The 21516-nt window shown below is 40.8% G+C and overlaps 1 protein-coding gene across 2 annotated transcripts in view; it reads left to right on the top strand.

Moving 5' to 3' along the window:
- The window catches only part of LOC114646545 (alanine--glyoxylate aminotransferase-like), a 79548-nt gene extending 58570 nt beyond the window's left edge, over window positions 1–20978 (top strand). For both annotated transcript variants that reach the window (XM_028794775.2, XM_028794776.2), the window contains 2 exons: window positions 5870–5998; window positions 19733–20978. In XM_028794775.2, the coding sequence (XP_028650608.1) occupies window positions 5870–5998; window positions 19733–19840 (237 nt within the window). In that variant the 3' untranslated portion in view covers window positions 19841–20978. The remainder of the gene's footprint in view (window positions 1–5869; window positions 5999–19732) is intronic.
- The last annotated feature ends 538 nt before the right edge of the window (window positions 20979–21516 follow it).

Genomic DNA, 21516 nt, shown 5'->3' with positions numbered 1-21516 from the left:
TCACCTCTCTTCCACAATCGACATTACTCTGTACTGTTGATCCCAAGTATTTAAACTAATCCACCTTCGCCAACTCTACTCCCTGCATCCTCACCATTCCACTGACCTCCATTCCATTTACACACATGTATTCTGTCTTGTTCCTACTGGCCTTCATTCCTCTCCTCTCTAGAGCATATCTCCACCTCTCCAGGGTCTCCTCAACGTGCTCCCTACTATCGCTACAGATCACAATGTCATCAGCAAACATCATAGTCCACGGGCACTCCTGTCTAATCTCATCTGTCAACCTGTCCATCACCATTGCAAATAAGAAAGGGCTCAGAGCCGATCCCTGATATAATCCCACCTCCAACTTGAATACATCCATCACTCCCACTGCATACCTCACCACTGTCACACTTCCTTCGTGCATATCCTTTACAACTCTTACGTACTTCCCCTGCCACTCCTGACTTCCTCATACAATACCACAGCTCCTCTCGAGGCACCCTGTCACATGCTTTCTCCAGGTCCACAAAGACACAATGCAACTCCTTCTGGCCTCCTCTAAACTTCTCCATCAACATCCTCAGAGCAAACATTGCATCTGTGGTGGTCTTTCTTGGCATGAAACCATACTGCTGCTCACTAATCATCACCTCACTTCTTAACCTAGCTTCCACTACTCTTTCCCATAACTTCATGCTGTGGCTCATCAGTTTTATTCCCCTGTAGTTACTGCAGTCCTGCACATCCCCCTTATTCTTAAATATTGGCACCAGTACACTTCTTCTCCACTCCTCAGGCATCCTCTCACTTTCCAAGATTCCATTAAAAAATCTGGTTAAAAACTCCACTATCATCTCTCCTAAACACCTCCAGGCTTCCATAGGTACTGTATGTCATCTGGACCAACGGCCTTTCCATTGTTCATCCTCTTCATAGCTGTCCTTACTTCCTTCTTGCTAATCCGTTGCACTTCCTGATTCACTATCTCCACATCATCAAATTCTTCTCTCTCTCGTTCTCTTCATTCATCAGCCTCTCAAAGTACTTTTTCCATCTGCTCAACACACTCTCCTCACTTGTGAGTACGTTTCCATCTTTATCCTTTATCACCGTAACCTGCTGCACATCTTTCCCAGCCTGGTCCCTTTGTCTAGCCATTCGGTACAGGTCCTTTTCTCCCTCCTTAGTGTCCAACCTCTCATACAACTCATCATACGCCTTTTCTTTAGCCTTCGCCACCTCTCTCTTCACCTTGTGCCTTATCTCCTTGTACTCTTGTCTACTTTCTGCATCGTTCTGACTATCCCACTTCTTCTTTGCCATTCTCTTCCTCTGTATACTCTCCCATATTTCCTCATTCCACCACCAGGTTTCCTTTTCCTCCTTCCTCTTTCCAGATGTCACGCCAAGAACCCTTCTTGCTGTCACTACATCTGCTGTAGTTTCCCAGCTGTCTGGTAACTCTTCACTGCCACCCAATGCCTATCTCACCTCCTCCCTAAACTCAACCTTGCAGTCTTCCTTTTTCAACTTCCACCATTTGATCCTTGGCTCTGCTCTCACTCTCTTCCTCTTCTTGATCTCCAACATCATCCTACAGACCACCATCCTATGCTGCTTAACTACACTTTCCCTTGCCATCACTTTGCAGTCTTCAATCTCCTTCAGATCAACTCTTCTGCATAGGATGTAATCTACCTGTGTGCATCTTCCTCCACTCTTGTACGTTACCCTATGTTCCTCCCTCTTCTTAAAATATGTATTCACCACAGCCATGTCCATCCTTTTGGCAAAATCCACTATCCTCTGACCTTCTTCATTCCTCTCCTTGACACTATACCTACCCATCACCTCCTCGTCTCCTCTGTTCCCTTCACCAACATGCCCACTGAAACCACTTTCTGTCCCTTGGGTACACTGTTCATTACTTCATTCAACTCACTCCAAAAATCTACTTTGTCACCCATTGCACACCCAACTTGCAGTGCATATGCACTAACAACATTCATCATCACACCTCCAATTTCCAGCTTCATAATCATTACTCTGCCTGACACTCTTTTCACCTCTGAATCACTCTTGACATACTGTTCCTTCAGAATAACTCCTACCCCATTTCTCCTCCCATCCACACCATGATAGAACAATTTGAATCCACCTCCAATCCACCTGGCCTTACTCCCCTTCCATTTAGTCTCTTGCATGCACAATATATCAACCTTCCTTCTGTCCATCATATCTACTAACTCTTACCAGTCATACTGCCCACATTCAAAGTTCCTACCCTCAGTTCCACTCTCTATAATTTCCTCCTCTCCTCCTGCCTCCGGACATGTCTCCCCCTCTTCTCCTATTTCTTTTTTGGCCAACAGTAGCCCAGTTTCCGCCAGCACCCTGTTGGCTAACAGTACCGATGGTGGTCGTTGTTAACCCGGGGCTCAACCGATCCAGTAAGGAAATTTGTATTGTTGTTCGCATATTGATTTGGCAAAATTTTACACTGAATGCCCTTCCTGACGTAACCCTCCCCATTTATCTGGGCTTGGGACCGGCATGAAGAAACATACTGGTTTGTGCATCCCCTGTGGCTGGGTTTGTCCAGTATCTCAAACGCATGAGTAACAACTGGTAAATATTATAAAAACAAGGAGAACAAACATAAATAAATAAATAGTAAAACATACAAATGGGTGAATTGTTACAGTGTTAGAAGGTAGAATGGTGACCAGGTCTTGAATCACTTGTATTGACAACAGTGTTACAAAATCTCACGGTAGTAGGAACAAAAGATCTTCTAATGTCTTCTCTCTTTGTGCTGTAGAATAGAATGCAACTGCTACATTTACTTCTTTGACCCACCAAAAGGTTATGGAGAGGGTGCCTGGTATTATCAAGGTTCTCCTGTGACTTCTTCCCCATACACCTTTCCAACACGATTCCCATTGAGTCCACGGTCCTACCCAGTACGAGGTAACCTTCTTCACCAGCTTGTCCAGCCTCTTAGAGTTCTAATCTGTCATACTGGCTCCCCAACACATGGCAGCAAAAAGGAGGACACTGGCAACAACTTTCTGATAGAACACAGACAGCATTTTGCTACATATGCTAAATGATCTGAGTCTTCTGAGGAAAAGAGCCTGCTCTGCCACTTCCTGTAGAGGACATCTGTGTTCACAAACCAGTCCAGTCTGTCATCATGGTGGACACCTAGATATGTATAAGTCTGCACCATCTTAATGCACCCACCCTTGGATGTTAATAGGTTGAAGGGGGAGCTTAGACCTGTGGAAATTCACAATCCTCTCTTTGGTCTTCATTGTGTTCAGAACCAAGCAGTTCTTATTGCTCCAGTCACTGAAAGCTCCCCTTCCTGGCCATTCCTTATACACGCTACAATAGCTGTATCATCAGAGTACTTCTGAATGTGGCAAAACTCTGACTTACATTTAAAGTCTGCTGTGTATAATGTGAACAGGAATAGAGCCAAAACAGTCCCTTGTAGGGCGCCAAAGTTGTTTACTACTGTCCTGGAGACACCGTTCCCCAGTTTGACAAACTGTAGTTGTCCAGTAAGGTAGTTATGAATGCAGGAAGTGAAGTTGGAATCCATATACATCCTCTCCAGTTTATCTTTAAAAATGGAGGGTTGGATGGTGTTTAATGCATGTTGAATCAAAGAACATAATCCTCACATAACCACCAAGTACATCCAAAAAGGAGTGGGTCTGGTGTAGCATATAGAGGACTGTATCCTCAACATCAGTATGCTCCCGGTATGCAAACTGTAGGGGATCCAGTGCATGCTGGAAACATAAGCAACCACTCGAATGTCTTAATGATGCGTGATGTGAGGGCCACTGGTCTATAGCGAAGATTTTCAGTGGTCTAAAACATATGCAAAAGAGAATCTGAGCCCCAAAACTATAGCTTGTTTCAAGTACAGTGTTGTAAAAGGTTGTTCCACTTGGGTAAAAACTGAAATTTGTCCTCACTTATACTCTTTTCCTGAGGTGGAGAGAAGAATCAATATGTGTTACCTGGAATAACCTGTACATGGAGGTTCAGAACTCCTTTGTGAAGTGGGGCTGTGCAATAGGACGAACCCATTATCGTAGGAGTTGCTTGCTCTCTTGCACTGTGCCACTAAAGAAGGAACCCAGTTTTTAAAGATTGAAAAATTATCTTCATTTAATGTTTTACTTCATAGATGATGCAGTAGCTGGCACTGCTGCCGGACAGTTCCAAATGCCTGGACTCCGACACCAGTTATCTTTGAATGCTTTAACCACAATCACATAAGTTTTTTTCCAGACTCCTGTAGCCAAAGGTTTGAAGTGTGCCACTGTGATCTATGTCTTTCGTTCCATACACATTATTTTCTATAAAATAGTTAGTTGAGTCCATAAATATAGCTAAATCCATGCAAATCAGCTGATAAAGAGAACTGGACAGAGAAATGGGAACAGACAAGGCAGGCAGGCTGTTTAAAAGTACTGATGTGCTCCCAGTTTGGTGATGATCAATTTATGGCCAGGGCCACTGTTTGCTATTTTAGAGTGTCCCTGTGAACAAATGCCATGTTTGGCAAATGCTTGTTCTTATTTTATAATCTGAAAAAGTATAAAGCTTGGGCACCTGTACTGAACCTTAGAGCTCACCAACAGAGAAATGGAAGACCTCACTCCTGCCTGTAACTAGGAAATATGCCTTCTGCACTCCCTCTCTCCTTCCCTCAAAGGAGGCCAAAACTGACTGCAGGAACCCCCGACTGTATCACACTTTTGCCAGTTGCTCTCCTTCAAATATTGTATTATTGTGAATGTCCAGCCAAGATTAAATGACAATAAGTTTATTTTTTCTTTTGATGTTAATTTTTTCTTTCTTCATTGTAGAATCACCACGATACCACTATGGAATGATTTATTTTATAATATATGTAATATCTTTGGTTAAGCAAAAGCTGCAATCTCTAATGAACATATTCCTAGGGAGCATGCACCCACTACTGAATACAACTCAGTGTCTTTTCTTACATCACGAAGCCTTTTGAATGACCCTGAAATTGATTAAATGGGTTTGAGAGTTATTGGATAAGGGTTTTGCTTGTGAGTACATATAAATGGTTTAGAACTCCTTCTGGTCAGCTGCCTACGAAGGCACCCAATAGCATTAAAAAGTAAACCTATACTTCACCAGCGCCTACAACTACAGCTGGGTTTCTTGCACTCTTTGCTGTGAATTCCAGTTTAAATTTTACAGCAAAAAGCCCAACATCAGATTCTGTATGCTTAGTATTTAAACCTTGATAGCTAATTGGAAATATTTCTCAGTATGGATAAATAAAATAATTAATGACTACACTCACACACAGACACACACACGCAGATAATAATAGTAAATTATTATTGTTGTTGTTGTTTTACTTGATTAATTGTGTTTTTGCTTTAATTGAGCTTGTGGACTGGCTAGTCATTTCTGTGAATAATTCCAACAATCGGTGACTGGCGAATCATTTTTCATAATATCGTCATTTCCAAGAGCCTGTACCCTTTTTATTGATGTGACCAAAATATTTTAGGCTTATCTTTGCTATGGTTAATGTGTTTAACTTGATACATTTTTAATGAGTGGAATCAGCATAGATCTTTTTCACTTTTAGTAATTAAAATTATATCATTTTCACTTTTTCACTTTTCAGATTGAATTGCAAACTATTCCAAGCCTTCCTTATTATATGTTTGCTTGAAAGAACAAAAAAATATGTTTGAAATTAAAGGTAAACAGAGTGTCAGAGTATATGTCTTCAGTGTTAGTAGAGAAATGAGTTGTTGTAAAAGACACTTTCACTAAACCCTACATTTCAAATTTCTTTTAACAGCACATGAGGCTGCCCACTGTGACTACCATCGCAGTACCAGAAGGGTATGACTGGAGGGACATCACAGCATATGTGATGAAGAACTACAGCGTGGAGATAACCGGTGGCCTGGGACCATCCGTGGGCATGGTTCGTACTTGAGCAGTACTAGTTATCTTTGATCCATCAGTCTTTATTTCCTAGACCACTGAGTGCAGTGTATAAACATTTTATAAAGTATAAAATAATCCAATTCAAGGGAGTGAAATGATGCCTAAATGAATAAGAGGTAGTAAATTAAATGAACAGCAACCAGGTCAACATATTAATACAATGTATGCTCTTGGGACTGCGGTGGGCTGGTGCCCTGCCTTGGGTTTGTTTCCTGCCTTGCGCCCTGTGTTGGCTGGGATTGGCTCCAGCAGACACCCGTGACCCTGTAGTAGGATATAGCGGGTTTGATAATGGATGGATGGATGCTGTTGGGGTAATATATTGGAATAAGCTGAATAGGAAATATGTGAACAATTGAGTAATTTATACAAATATAGGAGAGGAAGCAGTTAGAGACTTGATGGATGACTTTGAGGTACTGTCCTGGCCTACAGTGCTTTCATTCAGAGCTTTGAGTCCAAATCTAAATTTATCATTTGACTTGCTCTATTCTAGAAAGAAATGTTGCCAGATTTGAAATTTTGTTTTGTAATATTAAACCGCCCAATGAACTTGTGTGCACCTTATGATAGGCTGGCATCTTATTCAATTCAGGTCACTGCTTTCTAAAGTCAAAGCTCACCAGAGCCGTCCTCAAAAAAGCAGACTGGTTAAGTGTTACATTGCCTGTAGTGTGCACTAAAAGAAAGAGCTTATGTCATATTTGATGCAATTTTTTAATTCTAGGAAAAAACTGCATTTCTCTTCTCTGTTGTTATTGGCCTTATCTTTTTATTCCTTTCAATCTTTTTAAAATCTGTTGTATCTAAATGTGAACTCAAAGTAAAGAACACAATTATACTTCACAAATAAATGCTAACAGAGGTAATGACACAGTTCTGCTCACCTAGACCAACTGGTCACTGTACACGTTTCAGGCATTCTGCAAACTCAAATGGCACATACTGAAGTTCATAACCTAGGCCAAAAAAAAAATTGGTTTAAGTTGTACACTGGAAAAGCATAACTTGCTGGATCTACTTAGTCAGATTATGACACCTATTTCCATTTAATTGAAATGTCTACTAATATTAGATTAAATTGGATAAACTTAAGGATATAAATTCAGAATATATAAACAAATGTGGAGATCTAACATTCGCCTTTTGTTGTTACAGCAAGAGTTTATTAAAAAAAAAATTAGGTAACGATTTTATTCAGTTGATCTAACAACTTATGTCCACTGTCATTGACTGGTTGTAAGGACAGAAACTCCAATGAAATGTTGGGGTGCCAAGCCGGCCATTTGATTTACTCAAAAGGTTGTAACAAAAACAACAAGTGCTCAATGGTGCCAAAATTAACAGAAATATCTGTACCCTTTGGCTAACGTAAGGATGATTGTCTATGGGCATCATGCTTGTGTTCTGGAGCTCTATCTTGCGGGTTGCTTGTCTTCCAAATGAGACGGCTCCTCCTGGGAGTGTCCTGTTTTTATAGCTCCTGAACTGGAAGGGGCAGGGTTAATTGCCCTCATTGGGTGGCTTTTCAGAACTGTGGTAGGACAAGGAGTCCAGGTAGTTAGCAATCGTGTGACCTGGGGCCTCATGCATAATGCCGTGCGTAGAATTCACACTAAAACATGGTGTAAGGACAAAAGCAGAAATGTGCGTATGCACAAAAAAATCCAGATGCATAAATCTGTGCGTTCACCAACTTCCATGTTCTTACACTCCATAAATCCCGGTCAGCGTGAAAAGTAATGCACATGCACGCGCCTGCTGCCACTCCCCAAACTCCTTCCAGAATTATGCCTCTTTGAATATGCAAATCAATGTAAATAGCCCTTAAGCTCTGTGTTCTGTGAAAAGGCAATGGTAAAAGCACGGGGGGAAATAAAAGAATTTCAGCGAATACCAAGTGGAGTCAAGGAAAAACGTACTATTTGTTGGTTTAAACAGTGGTATAAACAACAAAAGGAAGTTGATCGAGTGACATAGTGTCGGAGAAACTCGAAAACTCAAGCTCACAAAGTTGCACAGTGCCCGAAGTAAAAAAAGTTGTCAGATATCAAAGTCGCCGTGAAAAGGTGAGTCGTAGCCCACTGTCTGAGTGTCATATAAAAGCTTATTAGGGTACAGAGAAAAAAAAATAGGCACACAGTGGGGAAAAAAGCATGAAATGTCAACTTTAACCTCGAAATTTCCACTTTAATCACGTAGTTTATTTTGTCATTAAAGTAGAACATCATAAACTTCATCTTAAAATCGTTTAATTTACTAGTTTCTCAAATCCCCTCGTATTTAAAGTAGCACGTTAAATGCTTTGTTTTGTATTTGATCTTGTATGTGCTCTGTATGTGAATCACTACGTGCTTCTTAAACGGGCTTTCTCTTCCTCCGACAGGACACAGAATCCATTACATTCGTGATATTACAGCTGTCTGAATAATTAAAATACTGAGATGTATATGTGATATCATTTTCATGATGATAGGAGTTAAAGCATGTTATTAAACATGGGAACACGGTGGCACAGTGATTGTTCCTGCCTCACGCAAGATGCATGCTTGCACCGTGCGTGACCTTCGATGAAATAATTTATTGCAGCAGTACCGTCTCTTTCAAATGTACTAACTCCCAATTCCTATCCTTACTTTTCTTTCTCCAAATACCCAATCGCCACACCATCAGCTCTGTAATAGACTTTAAGCCATCTGTAAGCTTAGAACGCCGATTCTTCAAAACTTTTAAGAAACTTTGAAATATCTTCGTAGTACAAGTTTAATTATTCAATCCATCTGTCCTTCCATTGTTGCGCCAGCCTCAGCAAGAATACAGTGCGAGGCAGGAACAGTCCGTGAACGGAGCGCCAGCTCCTCGCTAGCGCTGTGGCACTGTCTCTTCACATGTTTAATTATTAACAATATAGGTCATTTAAATGAAGTTAAACTTTTATCTGTATAATAAACATGCTGCATTTCATCTTAAAAATGATATCGTTGTCGTATGTAAATACGCGCTTTATAAAGTGGCTCAGGTTGTGCAATATTAACTGTATCGCAAGTTTACAGTGAGGTAATTGTACTTATAAGTACAAAGCGTTCTACAAGGATGGACTGATTGAGTGCATTTATAGTTCTTGGGATGAAACTGTTTCTGAACTGCAAGTTAAGACTCTAAAGTGTTTGCCGTATGACAGCAGTTCAATAGACAGCATGGCTGAGGCAGCGTGTGCTTGATGCTGTATACCTATAATCTCTTTCCAATCAGCTGCTGTAGAGCTGTGATTCCCCACTCAGATACAGTGATATAAATATTCTGAGTGGTGCAGTGAGAGTAATATGGAAAAAGATGATCTGCTGTGGCAACCCCTAACGGGAGCAGCTGAAAGAAGAAGAAGGTGCAGTGAGAGTAACAACACTAAAGCAGCCATGGTATTTAGAATAGTTTGATAATTCTGTGGACCATTCTATTGTTACAGGTTAATTACAATCAGATGCATTAAACTAATAAACAATATGCAGTTTATTTCAGTGTATTTATAAAGCCGCGTCAGGGATGTGGGTCTAAAAAAGAAAGGGAAACCACACTGGAACAGTAGCACTGCTTTGACACTGGGTGCTGCCAGTTTGCAAAAACGAGCGGAGAACTTGCGTACACCAAGCATTTAGCTACAGTGAAAATGTGCGTGGCTTTAGATAGATAGATAGATAGATAGATAGATAGATACTTTATTAATTCCAATGGGAAATTCACATTCTCCAGCAGCAGCATACTGATACAATAAATAATATTAAATTAAAGATTGATAATAATGCAGGTGAAAAACAGACAATAACTTTGTATAATGTTAAATGTTAACGTTTAAGGGTGGAATTGAAGAGTCGCATAGTTTGGGGGAGGAATGATCTCCTCAATCTGTCAGTGGAGCAGGACAGTGACAGCAGTCTGTCGCTGAAGCTGCTCTTCTGTCTGGAGATGATACTATTTAGTGGATGCAGTGGATTCTCCATAATTGATAGGAGCCTGCTGAGCGCCCTTCGCTCTGCCACAGATGTTAAACTGTCCAGCTCCATGCCAACAATAGAGCCTGCCTTCCTCACCAGTTTGTCCAGGCATGAGGCGTCTTTCTTCTTAATGCTGCCTCCCCAGCACACCACCGCGTAGAAGAGGGCACTCGCCATAACCGTCTGATAGAACATCTGCAGCATCTTATTGCAGATGTTGAAGGAGGCCAGCCTTCTAAGGAAGTATAGTCGGCTCTGTCCTTTCTTGCACAGAGCATCAGTATTGGCAGTCCAGTCTAATTTATCATCCAGCTGCACTCCCAGATATTTATAGGTCTGCACCATCTGTCACACAGTCACCTTTGATGATCACAGGTTCCATGAGGGGTCTGGGCCTCCTAAAATCAACCACCAGCTCCTTGGTTTTGCTGGTGTTCAGTTGTAGGTGGTTTGAGTCGCAACATTTAACAAAGTCATTGATTAGGTCCCTATACTCCTCACTTTAAGCAAATGATGTAAAGTCACTTAACACTTTATATGTTAAAAGGAGGATTTTGAAACTAACCTTCCTTCGCAAGAGACTTTGAAATGTTCGAAGCTCCTAGTTCTCTTAGATTCTTCTAGTAGCATTATGAATTACCTCGATTTTGAGTAAAGTTTTGCTTGAAATAAATGCACAACTTCCTCATATTCTTCATTTTAAGAAAACAGCTTATTTTTCCTGTAAAATAGCACATTTTGGATGCTGTGTTAATGTGAATCGTTAAATATACATTAGTGTTGCATGTAATGGCTAAGCTGCACATTGATTCAGCAAAACAAAATTAATACTTAAATTCAAAATATATGATCCTGTGGTAGGATGTATAGGGAAAGCAGTAACCAGTAATATTAATGAGGACCTTGCTATACATCCATCCATCCATCCATTTTCCAACCCGCTGAATCCGAACACAATCCCAGCCAACACAGGGCACAAGGCAGGAACCAATCCCGGGCAGGATGCCAACCCACTGCAGGATACACACAAACACACCCACTCACCAAAGCACACACTAGGGCCAATTTAGAATCGCCAAATCCACCTAACCTGCATGTCTTTGGTCTGTGGGAGGAAACCAGAGCGCCCGGAGGAAACCCACGCAGACACGGGGAGAACATGCAAACTCCACGCAGGGAGGACCTGGGAAGCGAACCCGGGTCTCCTAACTGCGAGGCAGCAGCGCTACCACCGTGCCGCCCCCTTGCTATACAGAGAAATTTAAACCTTGGAATTAAAAATGCTAAAATCGAATCCAAGGATAAAATTCAATATAAATTGCATACACATAATTTGATTTCTGCCTGGTCAAGGTTTTAAATTTTAGCTGGGCAGTATCAGTCAAAAGTAACATATTCAGGTTTCTAGTTTTAAGAAACTCTGATTTAGATACTGGGTTAATGAATTCTTTTTAAAATTTGAGCAGTTTGATTTTACTGAAGAAGTGCAATGCATGAAGCAGAAGGTTTATGAAATATATACTGTATATATATCTTCTATTTTGTATATATATTTTATATTTTATATATACAGTGTAATATGTAAATGTAGGACTGTGAAACGGTTTGCATATTTGTAGTTAGTAATCCACAAAGGGAGAAAATGAATCAGGTATCTTAAAATAGTCAGAAGGAAGGACTCAAAATCTCTGATATATGCACATACAAGTTCAACCAGACACATGTTTAATTGGGACACAGTAAAATTCAGGGCTAATACTAAAAGTGACAGAGAGCTGGCTGAATCGTGGCTCTCAAGTGAAAACACTATTAACAGACATTTGGACTTGAACACCACATATGCATTTTGATGTCTGATCTGGAGAGGATACGTGCTGTACCTTCTGATACCCAGTGATGATAAGGAAGTGTGTTCCAGTTGGGACTGTCAGGTTAGAGTCGATTGTTTGTTTGCTGGGGATCTATGTGCTTACTAATCTAATATTGGGACAGAGGAAATTTTTTTGCCTCTTTGGTTCACCTAAAGCAGGCATGTCAAACTTACTACCATTGGTAGGCCTCTTCGATTGCCATATGTGCGTCAGCGGGCCACACTGTAACAAATACTATTGTACTATTATACAAAGTTAATGTAGGTTTCTTTCCAATACTGAAAACTTTAAAAAATGTAACACTTAAAGTTTAAAGAAAAGCAGTTTATTTCCATACAATCTCTGTACAACAGTGTACAATTAGAGTCTTAGCCTCTTAGCTAGGTCCTTATATAGGAGTCTTACAGTCTGAGATCTATTTCTTTTGTCCCGACACTTGGCAGTTCGTCAATATCAGGCTTGAAATCTTGTGCAGCTGTAACTTTTATGAGGGATGATAGGTGCTCGACAGTAAGTCTTGAGCGATGTGGGGTTTTGGTAACTTTCATTAACGAAAACAATTGCTCACAAAGGTAAGTGCTTCCGAACGTAGACTGTACTCTCGATGCCAACTTATGGATCTGCACATACGAGGGCGGCAGGTAAGCATACAAGCCTGGCACACCAACTTTGTTGTATTTTGCCTTCAGAATAGAATCTGACTGCAGTTCAATCAATTCCATTTGGATATTCTCAGGCGCATTCTCAACGTTGTAAGAGTATGGTGACATAAACAGCGCAAAATCCTGTTTGTGTGAACTGAAATCACGAAAATGCTCACTGAATTCATTGCTCAGTAACTGAACTTGGAAAGTAAATCCTCCAAAAATCAAATTGTCATTTGAATGCTTAAGACCCTGACATGTAGGAAAATGGACAAGATTCTCATTTCTTAATTGATGTGTCCACAGACGAATCTTGCCTTGGAAGCTTTTCACATCATCGTACATTGTAGTTACAAGTCTGTGATTTCCTTGTAACTTCAGATTCAAGTCATAGAAATGTCCAGTCAAATCAACAGCAAATGCCAAGTCCTGCACCCACATGTCGTCATTCAGAAAATTCACATCTTTTCCTTTCATCTCTAGAAACAATGTTATTTTTTCACGCAGCAGGAAGAACCTCTTCAGTACTTTGTGACAAGATAACCAACGTACCTCTGTATAATAAGGAACTGTGTCAAATTCACTTCCTTCATCCTCCAGTAATGAAGTAAACTGTCGATGGTTTAGTCCACGTGCACGAATGAAGTTGACTGTTTGTGTAACTGGTTTAAGGACTTTGTCTAGTTTCAAAACCTTCGAACACAATGATTGTTGGTGGATTATGCAATGGAAGTGAGCAAACTTGCAATCAGGTTCTTTCTCACATATTTTTGACAACAGCCTTTCACTAACACTGTGTGATAATAGAGGCACTGTCGACCCCTTTAACCATCAGACCAGACGTCAGACACCAGATAAAAATGCAATAATAATATTTATTATTATAAATAAAGTGCACAAAGCACCACCACTCCACTATACTCAATAAACAACAAATAAACAATCCTCCAATCTAACCGAGACGCTTAGCCACCCTGCCTCCCAACTCAGCTCATTTGTCTGGGATTTCCCACAGTCCTTTATAGTCCTCGACCCGGAAGTGTTTTGCCTTCTCGGTCCACGTGACATGGGACACTTCCGGGTCAGATTAAAATCCTTTTTCTTCACCCCAGAAACACGTCATTCCTTGTGTCGCTGTGATCAAGACGCAGTTCCGGGTTATGGTGCAAATAACAATCCCTGGGCCTCCCTGCAGCGACTCCTGGCAGCCCCCGTGGTATCCAGCAGGGCTGTGCATTAAAAGTCCAGTGTCCATAATTCCCTGTTGGCATTCGGAGTACCTCCATGCTGCAAGGAGGGCTCCATCTGGCGGCCTGGGGGTATTGGCCGGGATAAATAGCCGGCCATATCTCACAGTATCCCCCCCCCCCCCCCCAGCGAAGAACCAAGGTTCGAAGCGGCCAGCCCCGCGAGGGACGTCCTCCTCTAGGAGGATCCATGGGTCGGGCCATGGCTACGTCGTCAAGACTCCCCGAAGAACCTAGGGGGAAACATTGTATTGGGAATACCTCTGATCCCCTGTCCTCCGAGGACAACTTCGCCATAAGTGGCCCGGCCGGCGGCAGTCGTAGCATAGCCGCCGTCCTCCCATTTGTATCCCTCTGCATGACTGGAAACACTTAGGAAACTCTGGCTCCGCCCCTTTTCCCGCCGAGGAGGGTTCTACGCCCGCCTCTGTAGTCCCAGTTCTCTTTTCTATTTTATCAGGAGACCCGCGCTTCATTTTTGGGATCTCCTGTTTAATCTGGGGCATATCCACAGTTTGGGTCTCTCTATGTGTATGAGAAAGCCCCTTTACTGTCTGAATCCCCTTTGATTTACATATGACCGGTGTTGGTGTCTTCAGGGTTGCATCGCTCTGGCAGACAGCACTATTCAGCTGCTCCGGCACGATCGACCCTTTCATCAAGCACCCGGTCCACGTTTCCACCTCTCTTGTAGGGCTCACGGTGACTTGGCACCCGCTACTAAATAATCGTGGGCCCGGTTCACACTGCGTGCCTATTTCATTATATACGGTACTGGTATTACTCACCTGTACCGCCAAATCAAATAATACGGGAGGCTCTCGACCAAACCGCCGCAGGTATTCATCCACCTTTCTTGACGGCGATTCAGCCGCTGCTCCCAGCTCTCCAACAATCTTCTTTATTGTTGTCACAATCTGCAAGAAACTGTGCACAGGCTGAAGCAACTTTTCCAGCTCGCGCACGTCCAAAAAGTTATTTAATTCAGCCGGAGGTATGCTCAGGAGATCACTAGCCTTACCCTCCGGCTGGGAGCCAATGAGCACGCCCTCTCCTGGCACGTGCTCTGACGGGTTCCGCAAGGGAGCCTGGGATTTGGAGTTTTCTGAGGTCCGCAGTGCCGCTTTTGGCTGACTGCGATCCATCTGTCTCAATTTATCGACGGACCGCTCAGTCATTTCCCGGACCTCCTTACCTTTTTTTAGGGAGAGCGGTGCTTCGCTCGCCTCCCCTTTCCCTTTCGGAAAAACCAAGTCCGTCTTTTCCTGGGTGAAGACGCAAACAGCTGGACACGGACCTTCTCCTTCCCACAATCCTTCGGGGTGGGTCACGTGTCCGTCGCCGGCACCCGACATGCGGAAGTCTTTCTCGCTCGACTGCTCCACTGATGTGAGTGCACTACTGCCTTCAGAATTCTCTCCTGCCTCCCACAGAACCTCCGGATGGACCCCTGGGAGGTATGCGCACGGGACAAAATGCGTTATTTTAAATAAGTTTTCAAATTCGCTCCTGGCACATACCTCATTGCCATTGTCCTCATCCAGATGCTGCTCCCGAAGCACGTAACCGCTCCGTGGCTCATGTTGAGCGCAGGCAATGTTGAGCTCTAGACCTCCGCTGTTGCTGACTCTCTGCTTTGTCTTTTTTTTTCCCATGACCTCCTTGGTAAAGGTGAGGTTTGGCGATTTTTCTCTGCTTGTCGTGACGCTGCCTTCTTAGGGTTCTCTGTCCACAGTAAAATTTTTTAAAATTCAGGTCCTCTGCCAAACCGATGGCCAGAGAATCCTGCCGACTACGCCAACTGTGATAATAGAGGCACTGTCGACCCCGTGAACCCTCAAACCAGACGTTAGACACCAGATAAAAGTTCCAATAATAATATTTATTATTATAAATAAAGTGCACAAAGCACCACCACTCCACTATACTCAATAAACAATCCTCCAATCTCCCAGAAGCTTAGCCACCCTGCCTCCCAACTCAGCTCATCTGTCTGGGATTTCCCACAGTCCTTTATAGTCCTCGACCCGGAAGTGTTTCGCCTTCTCGGTCCACGTGACATAGGACACAGATAAATGGGTCAGATAAAAATCCTTTTTCTTCACCCCAGAAGCACGTCATTCCTTGTGTCACTGTGATTAAGACGCACTTCCGGGTTATGGTGTAAATAACAATCCCTGGGCCTCCCTGCAGCGACTCCTGGCGGCCCCCGTGGTATCCAGCAGGGCTGTGCATTAAAAGTCCAGTGTCCATAATTCCCTGCTGGCATTCGGGGTACCTCCATGCTGCAAGAAGGGCTCCATCTGGCGGCCTGGGGATATTGGCCGGGATAAATAGCCGGCCATATCTCACAACCGTTATTGTGTCCCACCATTGTAGCAGTCTCATTTATTGCCAAACAGACAAGCTTTTCCATAGGCAGAGTGTACTGAGAAAGAACTTCTTCAACTTTGTTGAAAATGTCCTCGCTGGTAGTCATGTCATGCAAGGGAACAAGTTCCAACAACTCCTCTGTAATTTCTAAGTTTGTGTCACAAGCTCTTATAAATATAGCAAGCTGTGCATTGTCCGTTACATCCGTCGACTCATCAATGGCAATCGAAAAGCACTCTAATTTAATTGACTTATTTCGAAACTGTTCCCTCAAGTTGCCAGCCATGTCATCAATTCTGTCAGCAATTGTATTCCGTGTTAGTGATATATCTTTGAAAGTCTTTGCTTTTTCAGAACATACGATCTCTTCTGCTCTCACAATGCACTGCTTAATGAAATCTCTCTCAATATACAGTTTAGCATTGCTCACAATAAATTCAGCCAGTGTATAACTAGCTTTTACACAAGCCACGCTGCTGTTTAATTAGATTACTATTCATTTCTCACAGTTTATCTTCTCGCAATTTTCCCGTGTATTTGTCATGAGTTTCACAGTGGGTTTCGTAGTGCCATTTAATATTGTATTCTTTTGGTACAGCAATGACATTATTGTAAATCAGACAATGAATTTTGTCATTTCTTGTCATACAAAAATATAGCAGTTCCCATTTCTCTCACCTTGTAGCTTTCTTTTCACCTTGGTCGAGGTCATTGTACCCTTCATACTGCAATGCAGATATTTCATTTTAAATTAAATGACAAAGACATAGGCCTATCAATTTATGCATGTTTGGCATTGTGCAGCTCAAAATTTTACTTTACTAAGTTTACTTCAAAATTTATATTGTAAAATAAGCTGATATGCAAAAATCCCCCTGACCTACACTAATTTTAGAAACTCAAATTCACAAAAATTTGTTAATAAACAACTCACCAACTTCTCACGTCCACTTCAGATCTTTAGCTGTAGTCTGCACTAACTGTTCGTTACAATACTAGCACAAAATTACATAAAACTAGATAAAAAAAGTGATAATATGCGAGCTATTACTACTCGTGATGGTCAGTTCTGCCCAGTGGCCAGTCTCAGCAGCCCAGCCAGTAGTGTAGTGTGCCAGGCTGCTGCAGCCTAGCACTTCAGTTGCGATGTCACGGCTCATTAACTTTGGTCAAGGCTCGTGAGGGGGGGGCAGTGTCATGCCTAGGTTATCAAGGAGATGACGCCGCAGTACGTTTCCGGTACCATAATGCCATAGGAAAACACACTTTTGTCAGAAGGTGGAAGTAAGAATAGTCAATAAGTAACGCTGAAGATGCAGAATGATTCAATCACAAATGATAATAATTTTGTACAAGTTTAGTGCTAACTAGGATCTGTCATGGGGGCTGCACAGATTTTTGCGTGTTTGACATGCCTGATCTAAAGTGTATCTACTTGGAGGGTGTCAAGACTCTTGTCAGATTCCTGTTTGAAGACTTCTTAAATTAGGTCTGTCTTTATGTTCTGCTGACTTGGTTTTATAATCTTAATGTTACCAACACAAATAGTTAGAAGTCAAACTGTAAAATGAGGAAGTAAATTGATAGGGGCCAACAGTCAAATCTGACAGATCTGCTTAATAAGCAAGTATTATGGGAAGCAGTGTGTATTTTATCAGAGAGTATTCTGAGTACATTCACAATTCCAGTTGTTACCATCAGTTTAAGATTCGAGTTTCTTCTTTGATGAATTGTTGCAATGTAGATGTCTTACTGTTCTGGTTAATTTGTGAATGTGTTAGCAACAGCAGGTCTTTCTGTTGGGAGTCGGCAGTAGCATAATTATGCATGGACTCTAATCACGGTTATTGGGAACATTTTTTTATTCTTTTGTCACATAATGAAGTCTAAACCAAAAACAAGACACAAGTTGTCAAAACCAGTACTTCTCGTCAATATCTGATTTTCTTTCTTTTTTTTTTTTTTTCTTCTTAAATTTTGTTTGTATTAGGACTAAGTCTTTCATTAAGTCACATAAATCTTTATTTAAGTCAAAGTAAAATCAAAGTACCTCTCTGAATGCCAAGTTTTTTTAAGGGCAGCTCTGCAGCCATTTTATGCAACACAGATATATACCACCTGGCTTGGGAATGCACTTCATCTATGAAAATAAAAGGAAAGGATCCATTAAAAACATGAATGATAACAAACCCAACAAGAACTAAAAATTAATAGCACACAGAAGCAAAGGTATACATACATTAACAAACCATATGTTCCTGACAGTTGGGTTACTCAGTGATTTTAACTTGAGGTGAGCATTTCCTTCCATTATGCTGCCATATTAGACTCCAGCTCTCCCATTCATAAAATGGAATGAGCAGGCCTGGGAATGGATGGTTGGGTGGATGGATATCTCAAGTTAAAAAGTGCATCTTGTATGCCAGTTGTGTCCAGCTCTAATCCTGGAGATCTGCAGTAGCTGTGGATTTTCATTCTAAACATTTTCTTAATTAGTGTCCAGTTTATGCTGCTCATTAAGTTTTGCCTTAATTTTAATTGACTTGCTATTTATGACTTAAGCCCCCTTAATTGTTTCCTTTTTCCCTAATTAGCTGCCATACAATAATGAGACACAAAAACGAGCCCACACATGACCAGCAACTTGTGTCCATCGCACAATAACTGAAAATAAAGGAAGGTGAAGTTCTTAGTAATGTTAATCACCTGAGGTTCACAAAATATTTTGATCGTGCTCTTAGAACAAAGAAAAGCCACCGTTTTGGAAATGTCTTCTGTGGCAGAATGAAAGCATCAACAAGCCACGGAATTAAATACTTTTTTTAAGTAGCAACAAGAATTGGCTTCAAATTAAAAAACTGGTTGGAGTGAAATTGGTTGGAGTTTGAGGCTTGACTTAGCTGGTCATAGGTTGGCTCACTTCACATCTTGTTTTTATTTGGCTACCATTTAAGTAAAAAATTAAGCAAGTCATAGGACTTAAGGAACAAAGCAAATAAAATGAAGAAAAAAGAAGTCAAAATGGTCACTGATAAAGAAGTGGCAGGAAGGAAAACTTGCAGCCACTGCAGGCAACCAGGATCGGAGTTTTATACCCCTGTTTTATATTTATTATTAAAAATGGTTTTGCTTTATTTGAACCATATATCTTTTTTAAAAATATACATTATATACCACTCTGAGCTTGCCAAAGGGAAAAATGAAATGTAAATAGATTTCATAAAAACTTTTAATTCTTCTAGTACTTTTTAATTTTTAATGTTATTTCACATATTCTTCTTCTTCTGCTTCTTTCGGCTACTCCCGTTAGGGGTTGCCACAGCCCAATTAATTCATTAGTGAGAATCATTTGCATTGATGACATGTTGCCATTCGCTCCTTGAGTGCCAATATAACAGTGGCTACATGTAATTATAAAGGTAACTCTGTGTGACTTTGCTGCTAAGATCTATTATTGAGGATGAGGGTGTAACAATTGGCCCTAATTGAAACAGTGATTAGGATCAGAATTTCATCAACAGTCATGAATATTGATTTCATCCTGTGTAGAAAAAGAACATTAAATGTGATTTGATTTTTTCCTGCAGGTTCTTCGGGTTGGTCTAATGGGATACAACTGCACCAAAGCAAATGCTGATCTGGTTGTGAAGGCGTTGGCAGATGCCCTACAACACTGCAAAAAGAGCAAAGTGTAACCAGAGCCCAAAGTCTTTCTGCTGATATGAGTCTTGATGGATGCCTGATTAAATGGTGGCTAGAGCTTAATGGAAAGTTAAAGGATTTATGAGAAATTACTCAAGGATGCAATAATCTAAGAATACATTAGAACTTGAACTGAATCTTTCATTGTGTGCAGTAAAATGACTATTCCAACCCTGTTCCTTTGTTTACAAGATTAAGATTATAAATAATTTTAGCCTTTAGAGTAAATGTTGCAGCCAGAGAAGTAGTGAAAGCAGTCACATAGTTTTTCTCGGCTGTAATATATGTATTTTTTTTATTAATTTGACTAAAGAAGAATATTAAACCCCTCAAACATATGTAAGGTATTTTCCAAGAATGTGGAGGTACACACACATACACACCTCTTGAAGAGGCCTACCTATTGCAGTTACCCAAAACCTTTTGTTTTTTACAACTGAAGGTTTTGTAAGTACGTATTATTCTGAAAACCATGGCATGATGCTAATAAATGTTAAAAATGGTGATAAGCTCAACCAGATTTTTTTCAGTTGAGGTGGAGCCATAGCAAGTTTTAATCCAAACCTTGTCAATGTTCTTCCAATATCTGTGTGTATTTCTATCCTGATAAACTGATTTTCTCTCAGTATCTGATGTTGTGCACTTCAGGGTGATTGGTATGTCTGAATTGACATGGTATGAGTGTTCATTGTACCCTATAATTAATATTACAGCCTTTAAGCCCTCCACCGCCAAGTTTCAAATAGAGAGAAGGATAGCACAATTAAATCATATTTGTACATAAAAATCACACATAAATGCCACTTCTTTTTGGTAATAAGACATTTTATTGATCAGATTGACAGACATGCTAAATTTCTATACAGTGTTAATGGAGACCAGCTCTGTACCTGTCAGGTCTGCTCCACAGAGCTGTAAGAATTAATATCTTATTACTCGCCTATAGCCAGAGGGTCAAACATTGTGTTTCCATATTCCTACTGTTGTGAAAAATACAGTGAATCAATTCAAACTACTTCTAGCTGGTTACTATAACAAACATGTGACTGTTACTGGAAAGCTACACAAAGTCATTCATCTTGTACACTCATTTACAATGAATAAAAAAATAATAAAATATAGTGAAAATGACCAATATATTAAATTCATTATCATGTGTACAAATAATGAAGTACATCCAAAAAGAAATGAATAAAGCAATACAATCAAAACTTTTCTAAACATGACAGGAATCTTTTGTAGGCCAGCTCTCTTGTGGTACCCATCATGCCTTGTGTAGGTTCTAAGAAGGCACCAATGTAATTTAAAATAAATAATTAAATAAGTTAAAAGACAAAAAAGGTCACATTACAATAAAAATAAGAGTAAGTTAAGCAAGAAAAGAACCCACTGGAAAAGATAAACCTTTACAATGTAAGACTCCTGCACCTGGCCTGAAAATTCTGCTTCCCTCTTATCTTTCGGGGAAGCATTACTGGATAGTGGAGCATTTTAACCAAAGCTAACCCTTAATATAAGAGATATACATTTATACATTATTATTATTATTAAGCATAGTCAATGTGTTCAGTGTGATGGAATATGGCAGATTTAACCATGATATTCATTAAATGACAAAGGGATAAGAAGTTCGGCAAAACTATTATGTTCAGTGTGTTACGCCATTTCA

The sequence above is a fragment of the Erpetoichthys calabaricus genome, chromosome 2 (genome assembly GCF_900747795.2).
Source record: "Erpetoichthys calabaricus chromosome 2, fErpCal1.3, whole genome shotgun sequence".
Lineage (NCBI taxonomy): Eukaryota > Metazoa > Chordata > Cladistia > Polypteriformes > Polypteridae > Erpetoichthys > Erpetoichthys calabaricus.
The sequence above is the reverse complement of the archived record's forward strand: the minus strand, read 5'-3'. Positions and strand labels throughout refer to the sequence as shown.